The following is a 15,371-nucleotide window of genomic DNA, read 5'->3' on the forward strand; positions in this document are numbered from 1 at the left end:
CGACTCTTTCAGGCACGTGGGACCCCGCGCGTCTGAGCATGGGACTCGGGGACCGGGAACCGTGGCTGTGGCTCCTGGAGGGGACCAGCACATGGAGTATGTGAGGGGGGGCACCCTAGAGGGGAACGGACGCCGGGAGAGGTCGCCGCCGGGTGCCGCCTGGGAGCTGGCGCTCCAGTCGACTCAGCGCCGGGCAGGAGAGCCCATTACGTGACTCTGTCCTGCCAGCCCAGCTCCCAGCCCTCGTACTGAGCGAAGCTGGACGGTGAGAGCGGCTGCCGGTCTGCTGTTGAACTTTGTCTCCTCTGGAACGTGGATCTTGGTGAGTGACACTCTGGTGTATTTACCGGCATACTGGGGGAAATCTGTGTGTTGGTGGGCGAATGCACACATCCCTGGGGTGTGAGTGGCTGAACTTAAATTAGTCTGTGTACCCCTGAGGTGTAAGTCTGTGGACGGAGAGACCGGGGAGTCCTGAGAGTTCTTGTTTTCCGTCCTCTCTCCTCAGAGTCACTCTGGATGTTGTGCTGCTGCGGGAGAGGTGTGTGTGTGTGTGTGTGTGTGTGTGTGTGTGTGTGTGTGTGTGTGTGTGTGTGTGTGTGATGAGATAGGGAAGGCTCTGGGAGGGGGTGGTGGTGCAGTTTCATGTAAGGACTTTTAATCTGTCTGGAAACTTTTAAACTGGCAGGTGGTGCTGTAGGAAGAGTCAGGCAGAAGAAAGACAGTGCCCACCTTATTAGGGCCTCTGTGTGTGTGTGTGTGTGTGTGTGTGTGTGTGTGTGTGTGTGTGTGTGTGTGTGTGATATCTCCAGGAGCTAAAACCAAGTGTAGATTCTGCTGGGAACTGGGAACTAGCTTTTCCAGTTTAGGTATTTAGAGGGCTAGGTTACTGCTGTTCTCAGAAAGACATCCCCAGAGTCCCTGGGTCAGCAGCCTTGTTTTGGATCAAGTTTGAAATAATGGCTTTTGAGGATCAGGTTGGGGCCCCAGGGAAGTGTCAGTTATCTGTGGTGAGAGAGGGAGAAGGAGATTCTGTAAACAGTCAGCCTCTGAAAGGATGGCCAGTGCCAGTGCTGCCCTGCCCCAGAGGCCTGCCACTTTCTCCACGCTTGGGATTTTCCTGGGTTTTGAGGGGATGAGAAGGTTGACAAACTACTCAGAAATGGCTGCCTAGAATGCCGAGTGTGGTTGTGGCCTTTCCGGTACCCCTTGTACTCACACCTCCATGAACCAGCTGAAAGTGTGAGGACATCACCAAGGCCTCATGGGTGACACCAGGACATCTTTAATTTTGTGCCTGTACTCTTGCTTTCTTTCCTTTTATTTACAATTGCTTATGCTACTTATCCGAATGTTGTTGAATTGTTACTTGTTACAGTTTACAAAATTTCCTCATTTTATCTTCCTAAAGGCTCCACGAGAAAGGAACTTTTTTTTTTTTTTTTTTTTTTTTTGGTTTCTTGAGACAGGGTTTCTCTGTATTGTTTTGGAGACTGTCCTAGAACTCGCTCTGTAGACCAGGCTGGCCTCCAACTCACATAGATCTGCCTGCCCCTGCCTCCCCGGTGCCCAGCTGAGAAAGGAACTATTATTGCCTTTATTTTGTAGATGAGAAAATGGAGACTATCTTGTCCAAGGTCACTCCTGCCCCAGCTGAGGCCTCCCCATCTAGGACCAGAGCTTCAGGATGAGGCAGTGCCACTTGTTTCTAGGCTGAAGGCGGTTTGAATACTGCGTTCTTGCTGTGTAGCCATGGCTGGCCTGGAACTCACTAGTGGACCAGGCTGATCTCAACTCACAATGATATCTGCTGGTAACCTAGCTCTGAAACTCTGGGATTAAAGACATGTACCACCATGCCTGACTGCCCCCAGGAGCCTTTTTTGGGGGGCTTTCTTGTAGCCTAATTACCCAGCTATTTCTGGAATAATCACCACTGTCCCCAGTCTGTTCGTAGGGCCTGGAAGATCCTGCTGACCTGCTGAGTAATAAGTGCCCTCCCTGGCATCTCTCTTCTTCCTTAGTGCCTTCCCTGGGCCTGTGCACTCTTTAACCCATGCTTACCCTTGGGTTCCTAAGCCACCAGTGGGGCCCAATGGGGAGAACCTGGCTGCAGGACCCTCCTTTATCTCTAGAGAAGCCTGCTAGTCATGTTATGAATCCAGGTCATCTCTGCCTTCTCACACTATCCCTAACACCCAGCACAGATGGGGCACATAGCAAGGGTCAGGAAGTATTTTGGAAATGGATGACCAGGTGCAGTGGATATTCAGAAGAGAAAGGTCTTCTTTCTCGAAGAACCACCATAGTGCCCCCCCCACACCCTTAAGATAGGGTCTTATGTAGATTGGCCTTGGCCTCAGTCTATTGAATGACCTTTACTTCTAATCCTCCTGCCTTCACCTCTTGAATGCTGGGCTTGTAGACACGTACCTGTTTTATCAAACCAAGGGCTTCTTGCATTCTAGGTAAGTTACATCCCAGCCCTTCCTTCAGCGGGTCTCGAGAGAGAGAGAGAGAGTAGCTCCTCCATTGCCCTGGCCAGACCCTGAGGCCTTGCTATAGAATGAGTAGCAGGATTCCCTGATGCAGAGAGTGGCATCCTAGACTTTGCTGGGTTCAACTTGATCCTCCATTTTGGTGTCCTGTCACTGCCATTTCAGAAGAGAGGCCTAGGCACTGGGCCCCCCTCCAGCTTATACGGATACAGCCTCCTGGAGAGTGTCTAGCCTCCTTCAATTTGTAAGTTAGACTTGCCCAGGCCTGCATCTGGGTCAGAAAGGCTCACCAGGAGTCCCAGACCAAGAGTATAGGCTTTTTTGCCTGTACCATTACAGTCTCCTCCATGGTCACCCACCCTCCAAAACCCTTTGTAAGGGTCTGTTCTGAAAATGCCTTCCCTTTTTAAGTGGGATAACAAGCTCTCAGCTTGGCATTTGAGCCCTTTCATATGAATTCCTTGACCCACACACATTCCATGCCACCTAAACCTCCAAGCCAGCCACACAGGATCTCCTGGCACTTCCTCAACAGCCTGTACCCTCACCCACTGAGTCTTGGCTTGGGATTCCTTCCTCCCCATCTCTGTCTGCTTGACAACCCTAGGTTATCCATTAAGGCCAGCTTGTCATTGTCTCTGTGACCCCCGAGCTTCTAGTCTCTGGGTTCCCTTTGGATATGGTTGGATTCCTGGGTCTTTTCCCAAAGCGTAACTGGGTACTCCTCAGAGAGCCTGGCAAAGTTTGTCCTCTGAGGCCATGCATGTAGAAGTATTGGCAGGTGTTTGCTGGAGTATTGTAGCTCTCAGGATGGTGAATTACGGCTGTGTTGCTCTGAGCACAAACTCCTGGGGTTCTGACAACCTCAGCCACAGGAAACAGAGCTTCAGACACAGCACCTGCTTCGTTCAGCAGGTGAACTGAAGGAACACCATGGAATTCAGACACTCTTGGGATTAGACTAATAGAGCTGCTGACCTGGGAATATTCTGAGGAGATCATCTGTCTCACAGCCTCCTGTACATCCTGTGATGAGAACCTGGATTCTCCCATCTCATAAACTGGATGCTTCCTGCCCCTCCCCCAATATGGGAACAGCTTGAACCACAACCTCTGCCTCTCTGCTGGGGACCCAGAGCATCTTGCTCCCATGGACTCCCACCCCCATGGCTCTCATGGACCCCCACCCCCGTGGATCCCTGGTCTTATTCATTCTTCTGTGACTCTTCCAGTTTGACCAGTAAAGAACTCACATTCAGAGACTGGGTCTGATTAGATCCAGACTGCACACCACAGCAGGCTCCAAGTTGGAGCCTGAACGCAGGGTTCTTGCTTCTTGGGTCTCCGTGGAGGCACTCAGCTGTGCTTGACTGGGATGGAGTTTGGAACCCTGTGGTTCTGAGCTCATTTAGCCCATCTCTGGAGCCTGGTGCTGTACTCGGCTAAGCTGGGCCAGGGTGATTTGGGGTCCTGCCCTGGCTAGGTAGTCCCTTTCTCCTTAGAGTCTCAGCTTTGTGCTCTGTAGAGCACCGGGTGCTCTCTCTGCCTCGGTGAGTGCTCCCACAACTGAGATCTTGGGATCTTTAGAGAAAGTGCTGCAGAGCACAGGGGCCTTCTAGAATGGAGGCCTCATACCACAGACACACCATCTGAAACCATCAGAGGTCACCCCTGAGCTGCATCCCCAGACTAGGCCTGGTGCTCAGTGCTCTTGGTGTGACGTGCCAGGCACAGCTGGGGGACCTGCTATCCTCTGAGCCCTTGGAGGACATTTGCATGAGGACAGGCAGTGACTTCTGGGCTCCTGATCCCACACTGCCTAGATTGCCCTGTGCTACACTGAAACCACGGGGATGCTTAGCAGCTCGGGTCACCTTGCCCAGATGTGGGCTCACCTGATGCCTACTCCTCAGGTGCCTCTTCTCCAGGAAACATTCCCCAGCAGGGGCCTCCCCACCGCCAGTGCCCCCTTCCCCAGCAGGGCCTCTTCAGCTTCCTTCAGGCCTGATCACCCTGAGTTGTCATTGTCTGTTTCTGGGTGTGCCTCCCTGACTTCGACAGTGACCGTTTTGAGATTAGGGAAGAATGTAATCTCAGAGTGGCAGGGGCAAACCTGGGGACAGCCTAGGGCAGAGGGCTCTGAACCTCCTCCCTCCTGAAGATGGGTGTGGGAGCGTGAGGTGCTAATCTTAGGCCAGCCTGGCGGTACCCTTGCCACTGTAGCCTTACCCATAATTCCTGCTGGACTCCTTGCCCCTCTCGTCTTTTGGGGGACTGACTCCATCCTTCCTGTCTCCACCCTACATGGCAACCTCCTCTCTTGTTATTCTGTAGTGTGTGTGTGTGTGTGTGTGTGTGTGTGTGTGTGAAGTTTTGCTCGCAAGCAAGTTCTGTTAAGAGGAGATTGGCATGTGGGCTGTGGGGTTGACAGCGCTGTCCATCCAACAGCTGGAAAGGGCAGAACAGATTCCCCACCCACCCTGTGCTTTCTCTTCCCGTGTGTGTGTGTGTGTGTGTGTGTGTGTGTGTGTGTGTGTGTGTGTATGTGTGTGTGTGTGTGTGTGGTTCTTCGAGATGGGGTTTCTCTGTAGCTTTGGAGCCTGTCCTAGACCAGGCTGGCCTTGGATTTACAGAGATTCGCCTGCCTCAGCCTCCAGAGTGCTGGGATTAAAGACATTCACCACCACTGCCTGGCTCTACTCCCTCTTGATGCTGTTCTAAATCCAGGTCCTCAGTTCCCCTCTCAAAGTTTTTTTCCTGACAAAGGTAAGTGGATAGCAGGGGCCTCTAGGGTGTGATAAGACACTCTCCCCTGCCTAGCTGGACAGGGTCCACCAGCCTAGTAGGTGGCACATTCCAGAGCCACCCTAGCAGAGGAGCAGGAATGTTGTCCAACCACCCAAGAAAGTCCGCTACTAGCCTGGGAACAGCCCGGGAACAGCCCTGCTTCCTCCTCTTGGCTTTAGACTTCCTAGCCTGCGACTACTAAGAAGCAACCAGGCTAGAGTCGGTGGACCTCGTCTCCTGGAGATGGAACAAAGAGGCAGAGCTTTGGGGCCTGCCTGGGGTGGGATCTGGGCATTGCAGGGTGGGTAGGAGGTAGCAGTCAGGGTACATCATAACTCTGTGCTGTTTGCTAGTTTTTGGCCCTGAAGAGGTTATTTTAGCCTGTCAGAACCTCCAGGTTAAGTATGAAAAGGCTTAGGAAGCCACCTAATGTAAAAATGGTACAGAGAATGCTTAGTGCTCACCACCAGACTGATGGTAGAAGATGAAGGAAGCTGCCACCCAGTGAGATGGAACCATGTGACCACTTCAGTAGTACTGAGACAGGAGGATGAGGGACAAGGTGACAATGGCAGGGACCTTGAGGGCAAGGCTGAGGACCTTGGTTGTTAACCTGATAGCACTAAGGAGCTCTGGAAGGGCTTGAGCTCAAGGGCATGTGGTCAAAGGTGGGCATTAAGAAGACCATGTGACTGAAGACTTAAGGTTGGACAGGCAGAGCAGAGGAGGGCAAAGAGGATGGTGAGTAGTCCAAGGGAAAGCTCAGTCCTATGTCTCTACTTTGGTGCAAAGAACATACAAGCCCATCTAAGGAACTCTACTGGTTGAACTGGTAGGATTTGGTGAGTGGTGGGCATCAGATGGGGTGGAATATTGAGAGATGGGAACCCAGGAGGATGGTAGAGGCCCTTTGAGAAAGTGGTATGCTCTACCTTAGCGGGTTGGTCAGGCCTTCCTGAGGACAGACCTCGGGGAGTGTACCTGGGTGGGGCAGGGTGAAAAGAGGAGCTTGTCTTGCCACCAGACTCTGGAACAGACAACCAGATAGCAACCTACACTCTGGCCTGTGTCAGCCTAGAATACCAGGCCAGGTGCATCAAGTCATCAATGGCCGGGAGGCACTTCCCAGGCTCTCTCTTGGTCCGGTACCCTGCAGCCACGCCTCTCCTCCTGCTCTCCCTCCTTTACACTGCACCTGCATCTTGGGGGCTCCACTCCCCCACTGTTGAGAAAGTGAGCAAATGGGAAAAGATATTTGGGGACTAGGGGGCCGAAAACATAGCTGAGTGGCAGAGCACTAGCCTAGCATGCTTTCACCCTGGATTCAATCTCCAGTACCAAAGGGAAACATGAGTATGTGTGTGTGTGTGTGTGTGTGTGTGTGTGTGTGCTCGTGTGCGTGTTGGCAGAATACTTGGCCTAGCATGTTTGAAGCCCTGGGTTATCTAGCCCCAGCACCACACAAAAAGGGTGTGGTGGTACACATCTATAATCTAAGCAGTTGGGAGGTAAGGGCAGAAGAATCAGAAAGTCAAGGTCATCCTCAACTATACAGTGAGTTTGAGATCAGCCTGAGATCCACAGCACTCTATCTCAAAAGCAAAAAATTAGTCAGGAGGCTCTTGGTGGGTGCTGTGACCTGTCCATACAGAGGGTCCTTCCCCTACACAGCTGTCCTCTCTCTAGAAAATCCCCTGTGTCTGCTGTATGTAAGGGGCTCCTAGCTCAGCTCTATGCTCTGTCACACGGGGATTCAGCTCAGGTAGCTTCCATGGACTATACCAGGCCTCGTCTAGACCATGTCAATATGCCCCCTGCATGTGCATAAGTGTGAATAAAAGTGTGTGCTTTGGGTGTCTGTGTGCATTTGTACCTGTGTGTTTGTGTATTTGTAACACCTGTGGAGGAATGTCTACCTGTGTGGAATGAAGAGGAAGGCACTCCAGTTAGACACCTATCCTGGGCAAAGGTATGTTGGCAGTACTGTGCAGTATACACTGAGCCAAGAGGCTATTGACTGTTTCCCGCTGTGGAGCTGAAGTGTAGAACCAGGGCCAAGGGAAGGGACATTGGAGACTTGGCTCAGCTCTTTAGATACCAGGGAAGGCCTTCCCCAAACCTCCTTCCTGTGAGAGGGGGTGCCTGAGAAGGAAGCTATGAACAGCCTGGCCCGTTCCTGGAACATATGAGCTAGCAGGGGATAGCAGGGTGTGTGGGCGTGCAGAGGGCACTGTGACCAGGACAAGCACACCAGGTCTCCTCTTGGCTTCTTTGGGGCCACAGTCCACAGTTACAGCAGAGGAGGCACTCTGTGGGGGAGAGAGAAAGAGAAAACATGGCCTGGCTGGCAGATTCCAAGCCCACATTTTCTTCTTCATCTCCGGGTGTCTGCAGGAGCCCTCCAGGCAGCTGCTTGCACTGAAAAATGCTGGAGGCTGGGTGCGGCCCCAGGCCCAGGAACCTGTTCTTCCTGTTTCCTGCCTCAGTCCCAGCAGCTGGTCCAGGCCTGAGCATTTATGAGTGAAGAACTGGAGCAGACGTTGAGCATCCTCACTGCACGGAGAGCAGGAGCTGATCGGGTCCAGGTGTGTGGGGCAGGCCCACTGGCTGGGAGGGAGGCTGGGCATTTTCTGTGTGTGCGCATTGAATTCTGCTTACATCAATGGGATCCAAGGCAGGGACCCCGCTCTGCTCCTTTATCTCAGGCTCTGCTGAATTCAGGCTCTGTAGCCAGACAGTCCTCAGTGTGTATTTTTTCCAGTTCCTTGCTTAGCCTGTATGTAGGTATTTACCAGGGCCTGAACACTGCCTTGTGGGACCTGCTTAAACCTAATCAGATCCCTAGTGAACAGGAAGGGTAGCAGAGTGGACTGCAGGATGTGGAGACGATTAGACCGAGCCATACATGGGCCAGGCAAAGTATGGGGTTGCCTCAGCCTGCTGACTAATCCCAGACTGTTTCCCTGGCTATAGCATAGAAGGGCAAGGTCTTCTGGGTCCAGTCTGTGTTGAACAAAAGAGGTAGTCTAAGGATCCCTCTGGGGCAGGAGAAGGACTTGGATGGGTTGAGTCACATGACTTGTGGGCTCAGCTCCTCTGGGTTCCTACAGCCTCTAGTGCATCATTTACTCATTCATTCATTCATTCTTTCTTTCTGTCTTGCAATAACTTGTTGCAGTTTGGACCTCTTGCTGGACTGTAGATACAGGGAAAAATCTTCACACAGATGCAGCCTTCAAAGAAATGTGCTGGGGTTGGAGTAGAAAGACAAATTCGCATAAGGCTGGAAACATGGCCTGAGGGACTAGGGGACTGAGAAAGCCTCAGTGATAAGGGACTTTGAGAAAGAGCCTGGAGAAATGGGTGGGATGAGTCTTAAAGGATCCTCTGGAAAGGGTCTTGGGACAGTCAGTACAGCGTGAACGAAGGTGAGGAAGGCCTTCCAGTGTTTCTAGGGTTCACTTCTCCGTTAAACTGGGAGTTCCTGGGACACTGCCAGCCAGAACTGGGCATAACAGAGCCAGCCAATATGAGGGGACAGTGACCAAGACAGGGGGAGCGGTCTCCACGGAGCTGAGGTGAGCTCTCAAGGGCGGCAGGAGTCGGGACTTGGTGCTAAGGGAGAGGGCTGGGGACTGGCAAATGGGCTTTACAGGTTAGTGAGGCAGCCCAGGGAAGGAAGGAGAGGCGGGCAGGGTCAGTCTGGATCAGGGCCATTGTGATAGAACTCTCAGCTGGCCTGGAGGACAGAGGCCAGGATGTCTTAAAACAGGTGGAAAGGGAAGCTTGCTCCCTGGTTCTGGGGACAAGGAAGTCTCCACCCTGCCTCTAAGTGTCAGAGATTCCACCAGCAGGGAACGGCAGCGAATTAGTGATGTTGACTAGAGAGAAGGCTTGGAGAGGACCCGAAGCTGCCTCTGAGTGGAGCCCAGGGGCAGGCAGGAGTAGAGCTGACAGAAGTGCTGGGTCAGAAGCCTCCATCTCCAGCAGGGCACAGCTCCTCCTCAGAGGAGGTCGGGGGTCCAAGGTGGGGGTTTGACACCTGAGAGGGAGGAGGGCTTCTTATCTGGGACCTTCTGTCCAGGGTTCCTGCTCCCTACCTGCCACTGAGAGTTATGTTGTTAGTGTCATTTTGTTTTGCTTTGCCTTAAACAGAGAGAATGTAGATTTATTATGAAAAAAATGAGAAAAGAATTCCCTAAAATGCCTCCAAGAGAGGAAGACTACGGTTTTAAAAAACATTCTGTTGTTGTTAAAATTACTATTTCTTGGAGCTGGAGAGATAGTTTAACAGTTTCTTGCATAGGACCTAAGTTTGATTCCCAATTGGTGGTTCACAACCATTTGTAACTCCAGTTCCAGGGAACTGGGTACCTTATTCAGGCTGCATGACAGTACATGTATATTCAGGCAAAACTCATCATGTACATTGTTTGTTTTTGTTTTGTTTTGTTTTGGTTTTGGTTTTTCGAGACAGGGTTTCTCTGTAGCTTTGGAGGCTGTCCTGGAACTCACTTGGTAGACCAGGCTGGCCTCGAACTCACAGAGATCCGACTGCCTCTGCCTCCCAAGTGCTGGGATTAAAGGCGTGTGCCACCAACGCCCGGCCCCATCATGTACATTGTTAATTTAATATTTCTGGGCTGGAGAAAGACTCGGTGGTCAAGAGCGATTGCTGCTCTTGCACCCACAAGGTGGCTCATAACCACCTCTAACTCCAGTTCCATGCATTCTGACCCACATTCTGATCTCTGCAGGTGTTAGGCACACACATGTTGCATGTACATACATGCAGGCAAAAAAAACTTATATGCATAAAATAAATAAATAAGTTTTTAATTTATTTTGAACCTGTTCAATAAGATAAGATTTAACCACATAATCGGGTTCTCTGTAGCCACACGACGTCGAGATTTCAGGGAAGTGAAGGCGAAGGAAACAAATTACACACTGCTTGCCACACTGCATTGTCAAGTCTTGCCTTAGGCCCTTTGAGCAAAACTTTTCTACTCTAGCCCAAGCAGAGCTATGATCTTCTTTTTCATCCACACACTTCATACTTGTGACGTCAGTTGTTACTTATTTTGTGTGTCTGTGAATGTCTGCAGTGCACGAGTGCACAACACACATGTGAAGGTCAGAGGGCCACTTGGGGGTCTCTCCCCCTACTGCGTGGGGTCCTTGGATTGGCCTCAGTCTTGGCAGCAAGAGCATTTACCCTCTGGGTCATCTCACCAGCCCATCCCCCCACTATTTGTCTGGAGACAGAGTCTTTCTATGTAGCCCAGTCTGGCTCCAAACCCCTGCTACTCATGCCTCAGCCTCCCCAAATGCTGGGATGGCAGACGGTGGGCCTCCCCATGCTAATCTGAAAGGGCTCTTAATGGTCACAGGATGGCATGGGGAGAGCAGAGAAGGTGGCCAACAGCCCTCCAGGCATTCATTGTCCCCTGACTGGTCAGGTCCTGAGAATAACACAGGGGCAAAGTAGAAGACACAAAGAGGGTAGAAAGGCACGCTGTGCAAAAGGAACTCCCCTCTTCCCCATTCCAGAAGCGACGGGCTCTTCAGGAAGGTCACTGCTCCGTCCCGTTGTCCCCTCACAGGTGGAGAACAGGACTGCTGTACACAGATGTAGAAAGTGCCAGAATATAGTAGTGACACCTTAAAAAAAATTGAGGCCCGGTGGTGGTGTGATGCATGCCTTTAATTCTAGTACTGGGGGGTGGGTAGGCAGAGGCAGGCGGATCTCCCTGGGTTCAAAACTAGCCTAACCCTGACCCTAAGCAGAACAGCCAGGGTTATATGGAGAAACCCTGTTTTGAAAAACTGAAGAAAAAAGAAGTTGAACAAGGGGCTGGAAAGATGACTCAGTGGTTAGGAGCACACTTGGTGCTCTTAAAGAAGACTGGGATTCTGTTCCTAGCACCCAAAACACAGCTCCATAGCTTCAGTTGCAGTGACTCTTCTGATCTCTGCAGGCACCAGGCACATACTTGGCACACACACACACACACACACACACACACACACACACACACACACACACACAAATTAAAAATCTAAAAAAGAAATTGAAGAAGAAGCTGGATGATGGAAGAGGGAGACCCTTTCGAATGCTCCAGCCCCCAGAGAATAGAGGATGAGTTTAAAAGCTAGGAGTCTGTGAGGACTGCTGGATGCCCAGGCCAGAGAAGCCTCAGTGGGCAGTGGTCCTGGGGTACATTCTTGAGGCCCCTTCCTATAATCTGAAATCATACCCCTCTGATAACTGGACTTCCTTTGGACTGCCAGCTCCCGAATACTGACACAGAGACATGTGACATGTTATTAACTATTAACACTTGGCCTTAGCTTAGGCTTGTTCCCAACTAGCTCTTCAAACTTAAGTTAACCCATTACATGAACCTAAATTCTGTCACGTGGTTCATTGCCTCTCCTTCCTACTGTATGTTCAACTGGCAAATCCCCCACCTCTCAGATTTTTCCCATGAGTTCCTCTCCCCCGGGAAGTCCTGCCTATCCTCTCCTTGCCTAGCTATTGGCCATTCAGTTCTTTATTGAACCAATCAAAAGGTGCCTTAGGCAGGTGAGGTAAAACACAGACATCTTTACACAGCGTCATCAAATATGTTACAACACCTTTGGAACCAAATTCCAAGCCTCTGAGTCCTCGATCTTGAATATGATCCAGGGGTTTAGAGCAAGGGTCAGCAGGTTCTAGAGTGAATATTTTAGACTTTAAAGACCATGTGGCCTTGATGACAACCACTCAACCCAACAGACGGGTGTGGCTGTGCTCCAACACTGCTTCACTTACAGAAACAGGCTGATGAGAGCGATTCAGTCCCCAGACTATCATTTGCTCACCCTGTTGTGAGGTTAGAATTATGTGATGCTGATTTTCATGAATCTCACAACTTCCTGAGACTTTAGGAGATTCTGGGACAAGGAGAGGTGCAGATCACATGACAATAAACGTTTTGACTTGGGTAAACAGTGTTTTGGTTTTTTTTTTTTTTAGATGATCTTTCTGTTGTTATTTTGTTTGTTTTGAGACAGGGTCTTACTATGTAGTCCAGACTGACTTCTGGCTGAGTATGCAGCCCAAGCAGGTCTTGAACTCACAGTTCTCCTGCCTCTGCCTCCCAAGTGTTAGGATTACAGGAGTGAGCCACCACATCTGGTTTAGACAACTCTTTAGTATGTGTTACTGGGGTATGAACCCAGGGCCTCCTGCAAGCTAAGCAAGTGTTCTGTCATTCAGCTGTATCTCTTACCCTAGGCAAATCTGAACAAGGAGGCGGGCCCCTATGCGCGCCAGTCCTGATGGCTTTCTCTTCCCACAGGGCAATGGCAACAGACCTGGACCCCTGGAACAGCACCATTAATGGTACCTGGGAGGGAGATGAACTGGGCTACAAGTGCCGCTTCAACGAGGACTTCAAGTACGTGCTGCTGCCGGTGTCGTACGGCGTGGTGTGCGTGCTTGGGTTGTGCCTGAACGTCGTGGCTCTGTACATCTTCCTGTGCCGCCTCAAGACCTGGAACGCCTCCACCACCTACATGTTTCACCTGGCGGTTTCTGACTCTCTCTACGCAGCCTCCTTGCCACTGCTGGTTTATTACTACGCCCGGGGTGACCACTGGCCATTCAGCACCGTGCTCTGCAAGCTGGTGCGATTCCTCTTCTACACCAACCTCTACTGCAGCATCCTCTTCCTCACCTGCATCAGTGTGCACCGGTGCCTGGGTGTCTTGCGTCCTCTGCACTCCCTGCGCTGGGGCCGGGCCCGCTATGCGCGCCGAGTGGCTGCGGTGGTGTGGGTGCTGGTGCTGGCCTGCCAGGCACCCGTGCTGTACTTCGTCACCACCAGTGTGCGGGGCACCCGCATCACCTGTCACGACACCTCAGCTCGAGAGCTCTTCAGTCATTTTGTGGCCTACAGCTCAGTCATGCTGAGTCTGCTCTTTGCGGTGCCCTTTGCAGTCATCCTGGTGTGTTACGTGCTCATGGCCCGGAGGCTGCTCAAACCCGCTTACGGGACCACGGGAGGCCTGCCTCGGGCCAAGCGCAAGTCTGTACGAACCATCGCCCTGGTGCTGGCCGTCTTTACCCTCTGCTTCCTGCCCTTCCACGTCACCCGCACCCTCTACTACTCCTTTCGATCTCTTGACCTCAGTTGCCACACCCTCAACGCCATCAACATGGCGTACAAGATCACCAGGCCACTGGCCAGCGCCAACAGTTGTCTTGATCCTGTGCTCTACTTCCTGGCAGGGCAGAGACTCGTCCGGTTTGCCCGAGACGCCAAGCCACCCACAGAGCCCAGCCCCAGGCCCCAGGCTCATCGCAGGCTGGGCCTGCACAGGTCTCACAGGACTGACACTGTGAGGAAAGATGTGTCGGTCAGCAGTGATGACTCCAGACGGACAGAGTCCACACCAGCTGGGAACGACACTAAGGACATTCGACTATAGGTCAGAGCCCCTCAGGCATGTGCTAGTTCATGTGGGGAAGCTGTAGGGGACCAAGGCCTGTTCAAATGGGCCGATGTCCTCAGATGGGGATCATCAACAATTCTCTCCCTGTGGTCCCAAAGTCCCCAGTCATTTGTAAGTGAGCTGGGAAATCCTAGTTTAAGAAAGGCAGTAGTACCTGACTCCCATGCAGGCAGCTGCAGTTTCTGCCAAGGTTGGGGTTCGGTTCAGGCAGGCTGAGGTTCAGCCTCCTAAGTCCAAGGGAGAATGGAGCCCCGAGAAGAGCAGCAGAGTCTGGACCAGGAGTGGGATCACAGGCGACTAGAGGACCCTGTGGGTAAGCAGGGCTGAGTTCCCACAGTGGCCTGGGATGGAACTGGGCCTTACAGTGGACTCGGCTCAGAGGAAGACCCTCAGGCCAAAAGACAAACATCTGAGAACTGATGTCAGATCCATCTGGAGGCTCCCCTGGGCTGGAAGTCAGGTGGAAACCGTAATTTATATCAAAGGCTGTGCCGCTGCAGGCCAGAGCACAGGGCCTGACCTACACAGAGGCCTGTTATCTCTGCCAGCCACTTGCCTTCCGACCACTGCCTCCCAGGAGTCTCGTGTCAGGGGTCCCTCTTCAGACCCCCAGGTCAACCCTGCTTTTAAGTCACTTGTCTTCCATATTGCATTATTCCAAGCATGGAGAAGAGTCAAGTAGGGTTCTAGTTCTTGGGGTTCCCCAGTTCACACAACTTCACATGTGTTGGTGAGTGTCAAACCATTTAACTGAACTGGGAGGGGGCACCGTTACAGCAAAAGGGACTGCCACTTGTTGTGGGACAAATAACCCCACAAATTTCTATTTCAAGTTACCAATACAATGGCAGCCTCTTTGCAAAATTCCTGAAAGTTAACGACTGGTTCTTTTTCGTGGGGAGGCACTGTTGCTGGTCAGACAGGATCTCAGGTAACCAAATGTGGCCTGGGATTTGCCATGTAGTTGAAGCTGACCTCAAATTCCTTACCTTCTTGTCTCCATCTCCAACAACTGGTGCAGGACACCACACTGTGTAACTGGGACTGTGTGACCCCTGGTCAGGGAGGGTTCCCTAGAAGTCAAGAAAGTGGATGGGGATAGCTCTGAGCTTGAGGCAGGAATAGGCACATGTGACAGCCCTCACTCGACCTCAAGGACAAGGAGGTCCCTGTGAGGACTGCCTCCCCTTGCCACCTTGTCTACCTCCTACAACTCTATTCTCTCCTCCCTGACATTAAAGGTGAGGCATCCCCAGGTGCTCTCTGCGCATTCTGTTCTTGTGAGGTGTTGCTAGGAACGACGCGGAATTCCTGGGCTCCAAGGATGCACCTCAGTTCCCTAAGTAGCTGGTTTATAAGCGCAGTCTTTTTATATAGCTTACCTCCAGAGCGTCCTCGAGAGACAAGGAGCCATCACAGGCCAGGACCCAAATAACTATTCTGCATCATCTGCCCAGAACAGCGGGCGATGGCACCTCCCACAGTCTGTGTTCATACTACAGTTAATGTGCCTGGAGTCCCTCTAGCTTCAGTAGCTTCCACTTGTGGACTGTCCTGGGTCTTTCCCCGGCCTGAACCTGC

At 51.8% G+C, this 15,371-nt stretch overlaps 1 protein-coding gene across 1 annotated transcript; it reads left to right on the plus strand.

Annotated features, from left to right (window-relative positions):
- Positions 1 to 43: 43 nt before the first annotated feature.
- Positions 44 to 15,045, plus strand: P2ry2 (purinergic receptor P2Y2). Its single transcript, XM_005074011.4, has 3 exons — positions 44 to 322; positions 7,680 to 7,870; positions 12,635 to 15,045. The coding sequence occupies exon 3, from the start codon at positions 12,639 to 12,641 to the stop codon at positions 13,764 to 13,766; it is 1,128 nt and encodes a 375-aa protein (XP_005074068.1). The 5' UTR covers positions 44 to 322; positions 7,680 to 7,870; positions 12,635 to 12,638; the 3' UTR covers positions 13,767 to 15,045.
- The last annotated feature ends 326 nt before the right edge of the window (positions 15,046 to 15,371 follow it).

The sequence above is a fragment of the Mesocricetus auratus genome, unplaced genomic scaffold, assembly GCF_017639785.1.
Source record: "Mesocricetus auratus isolate SY011 unplaced genomic scaffold, BCM_Maur_2.0 Super-Scaffold_4256, whole genome shotgun sequence".
NCBI classification, from domain to species: Eukaryota; Metazoa; Chordata; class Mammalia; order Rodentia; family Cricetidae; genus Mesocricetus; species Mesocricetus auratus.